Source organism: Sphaeramia orbicularis, chromosome 21 (genome assembly GCF_902148855.1).
Source record: "Sphaeramia orbicularis chromosome 21, fSphaOr1.1, whole genome shotgun sequence".
NCBI classification, from domain to species: Eukaryota; Metazoa; Chordata; class Actinopteri; order Kurtiformes; family Apogonidae; genus Sphaeramia; species Sphaeramia orbicularis.
Window position 1 is genome coordinate 21,908,152 of NC_043977.1, and position 10,949 is coordinate 21,919,100.

The 10,949-nt window shown below is 38.4% G+C and overlaps 1 protein-coding gene across 1 annotated transcript in view; it reads right to left on the reverse strand.

The window, feature by feature from the left end:
* Positions 1-10,904, reverse strand: part of grb14 (growth factor receptor-bound protein 14) — a 31,970-nt gene extending 21,066 nt beyond the window's left edge. Inside the window, exons 1-3 of the mRNA XM_030124876.1 lie at positions 10,749-10,904; positions 6,991-7,205; positions 5,569-5,698 (exon numbers count right to left, since the gene is read on the reverse strand). Coding sequence (XP_029980736.1) covers positions 5,569-5,698; positions 6,991-7,178 — 318 coding nt within the window. The 5' untranslated portion in view covers positions 7,179-7,205; positions 10,749-10,904. The remainder of the gene's footprint in view (positions 1-5,568; positions 5,699-6,990; positions 7,206-10,748) is intronic.
* Positions 10,905-10,949: the final 45 nt, after the last annotated feature.

Here is a 10,949-nt window from a genome sequence, read left to right on the forward strand (position 1 = left end):
CTGCTATGATTATACTGTATGTCCAGATGAATTCAACATAAACATGTGCATCCAACGTGATTAAAGCAAGAAGTGTAATAAAAAGGTGAGTGTCTTCACTAAACCGCTGACAACAAATTAGCCAGTGCACATTCAGAGATATGTAGATCTATTTCTCTATTATGTTTTCTTTTTATAGAAGACAGTCCATTTCTTTATATTTAACTGGACGTTAGAGGATTTATGATCTCCATTCTCTTGCCATTTTTAATTGTCCTCTCTGTCAACTCATGAGAACAGAGAAGAAGTGAAGAACCTCCCACACCAGGCTTCATGTTTATCTGGAAATACAGCACACTGATTTGTGAGAGCACAGACAAGCAGACGCTGCTAGTTATCACGCAACTAAAATGAATTGGAATTAATGGAGCCAGAACGATAACAAAGTCTCCACAACTCCCATAACAAAGCCAGCCCCAGACACATTGTCCTTGACCAGGGTTTATTCAATCAAGACCCCTTTGCAGGCTCTGTCAAAGTAACAAGATGGTAACAAGAGGTATAGTGGTGCATAAATGCATGTGTATCATGTCTATGGAACTGGCAAATAGCATTACAATCCTATCTGTTCGCTGAATGCAGCCTTTAAACCGGTGTGATTTAAGGCTACACTGTAAAATGGCACCAGAACTAGCAAGAAAAATGTCTTAAGTAAAAACTTGAGAAAAAAGATGGGTGGCAATAAGTAAAACACTGGAGTGGAAGCAGGTGAAAACACCAAAACACATAAATGAAATCATAAAACCTACACCAGAGACAAAACTAATGTGATATTCAGAAGGTAACAGACACACAAAGACATAAAGCGTTATAAAATACCTCAAATTGCCCTAAAATAATATCTTATTATTGCTACTATAAACAATTACTTGTTTATGTAATCTTCTCAGGTGCTGGTGTCACCAGCTTCTCATGGACTGCACAGTGGAAACAATTAATTTTCCAAGAACAGAACATCAAAAGGCCCCATTGAAGGGCCGTTACACTGGATTTCTACAGAAAGGGATCTGATAATTATTTCAGAAGTTACATATAAGACGTGGATAGAGTCACTGTGGCATTACCGACTGGTTTTTGCTGCTTTTACTGTTGTTTTGAAGTGATGCCACTGTGTTGGCTCTCTGGAGCATGAAGTGACCCTTTTCAGACAGTTTACTGACACAGTAAAACAATAAACGGCTTAGCAAAAACATTTGATTGTCGTGATGCATCCACTGTCTTTGAATCATCATGAATTTCTATCTTTTTCAAGAAATTTTGGCCATAATTTGTTTGAACCTTGGCCTCAAACACATTTTAGGTCATCTGTGTGTCTAACTGGACTTATGAGCCAAATTTCAAGAAATTTTCTCAAGGCATTTCTGAGATATATTCCTTAAAGGGGTTCTATGTAATACTGATATTCTAAACAGCAGGGGAAGTCACATGCTAAAACACATTCACGATTACCATAATCACCATCGAATCAACACTATGAGGGGGGGCTGAAAAGTTCATAGCCTGACTAAGAAGGAGTTATTCCATAGCAATGAAACTTGGCATACATTAAATTCAACCTCTCCTGGTACTAATTGCATGGTTTCCTTCCAGATAAACCCACACTGGATAAATAATTTAGGACTTTGAAAAGTAGTACTAGAGACATTTGGTGAACCATCCGTTGCACTGTGGTCTTATCAAATGTCTGCAGAAAAAGGGGTTAGCCCCCAAGGACATTCATGCTAACATGGTTGCTATAGGGGATGATGCTCCAGCTTTATCAACTGTGCAAAACTGGGAAGCTGAATTCAAGAGGGGGAGGGAGAACGAGGGAGTGAAAAGCAAGCATTTTCATGAAATATCTGTAGTACTACTTTTCCAAGTTTTAAATTATTTATCCAGTGTGGGTTTATCAGGAAGGAAACCATGCAGTTAGTATCAGGAAATGTTGAATTGTTGGCCATCTGTGGTCCATCTCATGCCATTTAAATGAGAAGGTGAGTCCAAACTTTTGACTGGTAGTGTAAGTTTGGTATATCTCTACTTGTTCAGTATGCAACAATAATGAAGACAAACAAAGACAAGATAAGCAAATTGTTGTTATCTTTTAAGTGTGAACCCATGAAGGCCATAACATCTACTCCAGACAACTGTTGAGGCTGGAATTCAGATCTGTAATAACATTAGTCATATGAGTCATATGGTTGAACTTAGCACTCAACACCGTCTGTATGCTGACTGTGTGTTTCTAGCTCTGGTAACGGTCCAAGCATGACAGCCCACTCTATCCACAAAGAAAGGAGGTTGTGCTAATGACTCGGACCTGTTTATTTTCCACTGTTGTTACAGTTACAATCAGGTTACGCTGTCCTTATCAACAGTATTAACGGAGGCTCAGTATCATTATAAGTGCTGGCTGTTGAGTTTGTCAGCTCTGCAAACACTCGCAGCATCGTCATGTCACTGTGAAGTTTGTGTTAGACCAGCAGTGACACAGTGCTGTGACTAAGCAAACAGAAGTTCAGCTCTTGGCTTTAGTGGACACTGTTCCGAGGTCAATCTCTAAAGTTCAGATGGTTTTAATTTCATAAACTAATCTCTAATGTCACAGTTGTACAGCTGAAGTAGTATAGGGCACACACATACAGATTTATTCACCATGCCAACTAATCTGCTTTAACAATCACAGCTGTCCTAAGTTGCTGTAAAAATAACAATGCAGCTTGTAAAGTTGACCTGATTGCAGCCTGAACGCTTTTAGAGATGTTTTTTTTTTTTTTTTTTTTTGCTCGTTTATGATAACAGTCTGTGAAGCTGTTGTGCTGACATCCAGGTTTCTCACTGACATAATGTGACTGTCTTGACTTGGTGGTTTTGTTGTGGAAATGGACCATGACACTGCAAACACAGGGCTAACAGGGGGCTCAGATAAGCCCGATTCTCATGAGTGAAACGGCTTTAAAAGCTGCGTAAAAAACAAAGCAATGTCAAGCAAAGTGCCTCACCACAAATCAGCCGAGGCATTAAATGAACTGTGGTAAAGTGAAAACACGGTCGGTAACACACCGAGTTATTTGGTTTACCGCAATGACACACACCACAGACCCTTTCCCTGGCTCCGTCATTTTATGAGCAAAGTCTGTTCCTAGTAGAAGACAGTTGTAACCGATGAGAAACTTAGAAAAGATGAGAAAAACTCTGCAGCTCAACTTTCCTCTACAGAAAAGAATGATGGGTGGGTGAGGGGATCAGTGCTGCACAGTTGGAACACTGATGTCATTGGTTTCTTGAGCGCCTATGAAAGGAGGTCATAACCCTGTGACATGAGGATTGTGACACAAAAACAGCTGTTCAGTCTGACATAGTCTTTTTGTCTTCCCAATATGGTCGCTAAAAAGTCGAAGTGAGAAGCTACAACGCCCGTGAAGTGCATTCACAGGCCCCATCAGTAATATACACAAGAATCACTTTAGGATTTTTTAACATGGAAGCCATATTGCGGCAAAGCGGGGTCAACAGAGTGTCATTTTGCTCCTTCACTCAGAAACTTGAGGATTATTCTCCCACTTATCAAAGAAAATGCCAAATCTGTGCAAATCCCTGACCTCCTTCACAATAGACTAGCAAGAGCACAGGAGAATTGGCAATCATGCTTTCATTTTCTGATGTGAATCCTTACAAGAATGTGAAGGGAATAGAGACGAGGGCTCATCTGAGACTTTGTATATCAAGGAGGGACACTCGTGTTAAATAATCAAGCCATCTGTGTTTCTTTTCACAATGCACACAAAGGAACAAATACCACTTTGATTACCCACATAGGCTAATCACATTACTTACTGTTCAGGACAATAGAAGCTTCATTAAAAAAATGCAGAAAACAACACGAGTTAAGAGCATTTAATACTGCTGATAGCCCGTGGTAACTGCTGAGCTCTGTAATTTTAAGCTTTCCTATGAGTCACTGCTTTGAGCTGCCCCCTGCTGCCGCAAATACACACACACTTATGCACACACATCACAAGACTGAAAAGCATCAAATCAGTGTCAGCATACAGGGGTCTATATGTGGCTAACATTCAGTGTTTGGCTCAAAAACCCAGACTAATTTAATAGCATTGGAAAATTTCTAGACATCCACTATCCATTCTGAAAGCCATGCACTTTTGAAGCAGACACATAATTGGTAGCTTTCCAACATAATTAATGTGCTCTCTTTTTAGAGTGAGTTCTGTATGAATGCATGAATCAACTACAGATCACACAGAGGGTCAAATCAAATATTTTCTTGAATAGCAACATATATGTCTAAGTAAGAATAAGTGTATTGGTGGAAAAGCTATATTGTGATTACTGTGGAAAATATTCCAATTCGAGTCTTTTTGCATGAATAGCAAGGAAAATCCAGAATTAATGACCACTTTGAGATGTGTACTTTTGAAGCATAAAGCTAAAACTAGTACAAAAAACAGTACATTAACTTTTTTAAAAATTTAAAAAATACGGTAGCAACTTTCCTTTTTCATGTTTTACTACTTTGCCTTTCCTTACTTTGTGTCACTGAATCAAAAATTTAACCATTGCCATATCACATACACTGGACCTTTCAATTGCTGCCTTTTGTGAAAATATAATTACACAGGCAGCAAGACTATAATTTCATTATTTTTGAAAGTAAGGACGAAATACAAGTGCTGCCAATAAAGTTGGAATAATTTGCTTTTCAGACACGTTCCTTTTTTATTCCTATTTGCACACATCAGTAATCACCTTTGACCCAGTGCAATGATTACATACTGAGCTCTAGTGACACTTCATCTGTCAAGAATAAGTCACATTGTTGCAATTATTTAGTGAGAAAAGGTAAAATTATTTTTTCAAACTTTATTAGCAACAGTGTATAATCGTCAAAGATTCCATATCTCACTTGGATTTTGTCTATGCATCAAAATTGTGATCAAAGTAATTTCATTTTAAAGCAAATAAATGCACTGCCTGTCTGTATGACAACACTAAATTGGAAATTATGCTTTTTTTTTTTTTTTTTTTTAAATAAGTTTTAGCTTCAGTTTTGTCACATGTACTCTGAAAACTTATACTTCTGGGTCAGTGCATTTCACATCAAAATCTGTGCATGTAATGAAATATACCAGAGTAGCAATGTGACAGACACTGCGTCAGCTCATATACTGTGAGTAAAGTTCCAATTTTTATGTTGTATAGTAGCCACTATGTGTAGTTGCAAACTTGGGATCACAAAGGTATAACATTGTGTGTGTGTGTGTGTGTGTGGACTGTCTGTATGTGCTGACACAGCATTATCACTTCACTGCAGCTCATTTTCAAACTCACACAACTGGTTCTACCATCCATTCACCCTGGAGTGACAAGACAGTCCACAAGCCAAACATCATGTAACTATGCATTTCTTGTGTTTATATGTCCTGCAGTTGTAACAAAGTTTGCGTGACTGTACATTGTTTACTTTTCAAGCAATACATCTCTTTTTTTTTTGCAAAATGTTCCTAAATATATGAAAGGCATTCTCACCTGAGTAGCACTACTTTTGGTCCATGGTAATAAACATTCAGAGACAAGGGGAGAGATGGTTGAATGAATAAGTTCCGGAAAAGGGTTTGGGACAGGGGAAGAGAACGACTCCTCCTCCTCTTCATTGCTCCTAAGAGACAAAACAGGGAGAAAGAAAAAAAAGACAAACTCAATGTGCTTTTGATTGGAAGCTAAGAATCCCAAAAATAGTTTGCATCTGCTGAACCTATAAGAGATGGAGTCGGGGCAAAACGCCAAATCCTGTATATCAAGCTAATTTTAGATGCACACTTTAAGTGTATTTCCAGTTGATGTAATGGTAAAGCCATAAAAAGTGTATCCATGCTACTTTGTGGTCACTCTAAGTACCACACTGGTATAAGGTATACACAGCAGACACACACACACACACACACACACACACACTGCATTTATGATACTTTGAGATATAATGAAACTAAAGTGGAAAATCAGGCTATAAATATATTAATAAAAACAGCAGCTCTATTGGCTTCTTTCTCTTGCTAGTGGATTAACTGTAGTTTTTATAAGTTTGAAACTGGTGGTTCTTCTGTTACCTCTGTCTCATGAACAAGACTGAGGAGACCAGTAAAAATTAAGCAGGTGATAAAGAAACTGACAGAAACAATAGGCTGTCTCTGGCCGGACCCCTCCTGCTCTCAAGTGCTAGACGACACACCCCACTCTAACAGACCTACGATAAGCGCAGCCCCTCACTTCATCACTATAATGTAAAATTACTATAAGGGAAGCACACAGGGAACATCAACTGCTGTTATCAGTAGTAGGTTAGGGTATAAATATATATATATAGTGTACATAACATACTTTAAGTACGTTTGATGGTAAGTAGGACACATGATGGAGCTGTGTTCTTTTGTGGAAGTCAGAAGCAGTGCTGGAATGATCACCTACAGTATAATAATCCATTATTATCACGATAAGGTAAAATAGGTCAGATATGAGCACACTCCAGCTGCAGATGAGAAGGCCTCAGTTTGTTGAAAAGGTGCTTGTTCGCTTGTTCTTTGACTGACGTTTTCTTTACTGCTCTGTAAACACAGCAGTTACTCAGTTACTAATTATCTCCCACAAACTAACAGGTGCTTGGTCTGATTCCAGCTCTTTAACTGCACTGTTGAAATAATACATTGCACTTCATTGACAGCTACGTTTGGGTCGAGCCAATTGTATTTACAGGTACAAAGTCTACAGTGCAGCTTTCACACAGACCTCTGTGTCTCGCTCCTGCAAATACAAAGAGTGTACTATTCTTCTGCTAGGTAGTAGGCAGGTAGTCATAGTAGAAATAACTTTTACTTTTAGTACACTGGGTTGACCTTAAGTAAGCTGTATAATCAGACTGTAGTGATTCATGGTTAAAAGAAAAATGAGTCATACCTATTCCCTGTGCAGAGCGTTGTGCCGGTCTTCGGGGCATTTGGTGTCAGTAAAGGAGCTCTCAACGGGATGAGGGCTGGGCTGGAAAAGCCACTCACATTACCTCTGCCACTCTGAAAAATCTCTGCTTTCTCTCTGAGGCTTCTGGAAGTGTGTATTTCATCCAGTGTGTTATTCATATCACTCATGTGGGCCGGCTATATCCAAGGCATCATCTGGAGCAGAGGGAAGAGACGAGCTGTTGGACTGAAGCGCGTGCAGAGCACATTTAGAGCAAGCTGGCTGGCGGGGCTTCTCTGTTCACAGCACAGCACACACACACACACACACACACGCACACACACACACACACACACACACACACACAAGTCTTACTGGCTCATCAGCTGCCCACAAGGCTGGCCCAGTGGGGCAAAACGATCCCTCCTACCCAAACATGATCCATGACAATAAAGATATTTTTAACGCAATGACTCCCAAAACAGCCATCGTTGCTCAGCCTCCTCAAGTCTTTTGTAAATGTTGCTGCTTTAATTTCCCTTCTTTTTTATTTTAATATAGCTCCCTTTGCAACATGGAGGGCAGGAAATGTGCACACAAAGCACACTTACACAAAGGGGGTGTCTTTAGTGCTGTAATGAGTCTGGGAGGGCCGCCAGTACTATAAAACCAACGGTTCTTATTCACAGACTTCTTGCAGGGATCCAAATTGCACTTTAAACTGAGTACATTCACTGGAGAGAGCATGTGGCTGTACAGAGTGGTTTACTGTGGGCTGTGTCATTCAGTGACAGGCTCCATGCGGGGGATGGTTGGATGATAACATCTTTGTGAAAGGTAATGTGTAACAGAGTTTGACCAGGAGAGGACTGCCAGCCAGGGATACAGACTAACAAGCAGCAGAGGGTTAAAACAACACCTGACTGCATTAACAGATAAAAACACAAAGTGGTACAGCAGCCAAAATGTGCATATTTATTAAAAATCATCACAAAATACTAAAATGCATTTCATAATTAAAAAAAAATATGATTGCTTATCATGTAAATTGTATTATATCCTCCTGAGACCCAGTAAGTAATAGTTTTGTCTTTTTTACATAAAATAATTGCACTAATTCGAAACATCATGACACAACAGTTTTTTCAGTTATATTTTTTATATTTGTTTTGCAGTGTACAGTTTTTTTTTTTGTTTTTTTTTTTTTTAAAGTAAAGCTGTGAAAATCTTATTCCCTACAGAGGACAAAAATGCATTGCTAGGTCTCAGGAGAATATGCATATTTGATTTATTGCCATTGAAAAAAACCTTCAGGAAATGGTAATGAGGCTGATCTATATAACCTAGGTTTATCCGCTTCTATCTCACTAATAGGCATGACACTTGACTAGTGTAACAATAACACAGGTCCACTTAGATTGGTTTATTTTCTTTCCTCACTACTATTGCACATACCATATTTATGAAAAATGGATTGGCAACAAAACAAAAACAGGCAACACATCTGTAATAGCCTGAAAAATGTACCAGTGTTGCTACAGGGTCAAAAATACAACCTGTCCTGTCAGTTTAATTTTCTTGAGTTTGATTCAGTGAGTCAGGAGCAGTTGGCGTTGGGTAGGGGCAGCAGACAAATGGCTCAGCTGAGGGTCTACACTGGACTGATACAGGGACAAAAAACCCCAGGCAGCATGAGAGGGCCAGAAATAACCCATTGCCTGGAAACATTCTTTTGGTATCAGTTGATGCAAATGCTAATTACACTGGCATAAGATAAATGAGTAATGTATTTTAAGGAGTAAAACACTGCATCTTACGAAAGTGTGATATTTGTGAACTTTTCTTGAAGTATAAATATAAATGTATTCTTGTGAATAAACTTTTATATCACAGTCAACTTAAGAACCATAATTAACATAATCATCTTCATTATATTTCCCCTTTTACATGTGTATTTTTCATGTGTTCACTGTAATATTGTGATGAATGAATAGACAAACACAGGCAAAGACAAATAATATGCTAGTAATTTTCTATTTTTTTAATCCCTTTTAGATTATTGTCACATATTCACTTCAGTATAGTAGAGATAAGTATAGTCCGTTTGGATCATTTCTGTTTTATTTGGATTGTTGACTGGAAAAACTGAACAATAGCAGCATTAATACAAATGATCTACATACTTGAGATTGTAAAATTTCTTTAAATACTATTATGACAATTATGCCTAATGTCTCTAATTTGCATCACAGTAATTGTAGATGCTATATTTAAATTAACAATCTCCATTTAATTTAAGATCTCCATCACAGCAACAACACAAATATTTTTTTTTTCTATACTTGTAAATAAATTTAGGTGGTAAGGGGTTAATTATGCATAGATACCAAACATATCATTAGTTAAACAGTACTTTTTATAACAAATCTACCTGTTCAGGCATTCATTGCTGGTGTGTCTGACTGGAAAAGGATGCTACAGCTCAAGCCTTCACTTTCTTTGCTGAATGTTAGTTAATTATGTTAGCATTTAAGGTAATGCGTTCTCTGTTATTCTCAAGTAAACATTCAAGTGAAAGCACTGACTCTGAGTGTGGTGGCATCCTCTGTTTGTTCTCTGAATGGTATCTAAGTGGCTTACAAAATGGGTCTTTCAGTCTTAAAAAAAAAACACTTAAAATTAAGGTAAGATATTGCTGTCCAGTTCAATTTCGTATTTCTAACACAATGACAAGATTATTATGAATGCAGTGTTTGCTGTATGTACTGAAGCATTGCAGCTGTTGGAAACTCCATGGAGAGAGTGTCTGGTAAACACTGCAGTGTCTTTACAAGCCTAATACACATGCCCATTCTTAATGTGGGACATTGGCATTATGTAATTTCTAAGAATAATTTAACTATTCTGAGTAAGCCTAAATGCTGCTACTGCAGTTTCTCCATGTGTCATTTCTGCATGTTAAATGTCAAAAGGATGTGCATACATTGCCCTTTTAATTTGTATGGAATTATTATACTCTACTTTTATCCTATTTTTGAAAACTCGATAGTTTTACTTTTTTTTGGAGCATCTAATTAAACTGTTCTATTTTCTGCATTGGCAGTCTTTGTCCTGTGTCTGTACAAATGACCAAAAGAGGATTAAACTGGGTTTATGTGGTGTAAAGTCAGTGGCATATATCAGGATAACAGACTTAATTATGTTGCATTGTTTTTCAACATTTAACAGAATTACATGAGTATCTTTTCAATAATGCAAGATATTTATGTGCATTTATGTACATTAAACTGTCTATTTATGGTTAACCTTGTAGTTTAACAAAGTTGAACAGTACAAGTGGATATATCTTTACATGCATCCTCCAAACATGAACTGATGACTTTATTATAAAGTGGCTGGAATGATGGATACCAGCTGATCTGAATGTCAACTAAACTTTAAGACTCTATGAAGTGATGCCCGACTGTTATTTGTTTTATTGGCTTAGTATCAGTGCAGTAGGTCACAGACATATTCGTATAAATCTGATCGGATTAAGGGGAATATAAAAACGCAGTGATTTAATTTGAAGTTTAAACAACAGACGCGGATACTAAACACAGTCGTGGTTAAACGCCTTAAATCCATGAGGTTCACTGCGCAAATGCGTCCACGATGGCCAGTCCTTCCTGCTTCTTCCACGCCACTCTGCACCCCCTTCATGGTGTTGTGGTCGGCAGAACTCACCCAGATGCACACGCACCTCCAGCTGTCCTTACCTCGTGCCTGTTGAAGCAGTTTGGTGTCGGCTCCTCGTGCACAGGTCTTCATTCCACCGCTCCAACGCCAACTGAACTCCTGCACGTGCTCTACAGGTGCTCTACAGTAACGTGTTTGCGTCACAAACCGTGCAGACGTTTTACCTGGATCTGGTTGAAAATGACAGGGTATATTCAACAGGATCCGATTTCATCCGCTCA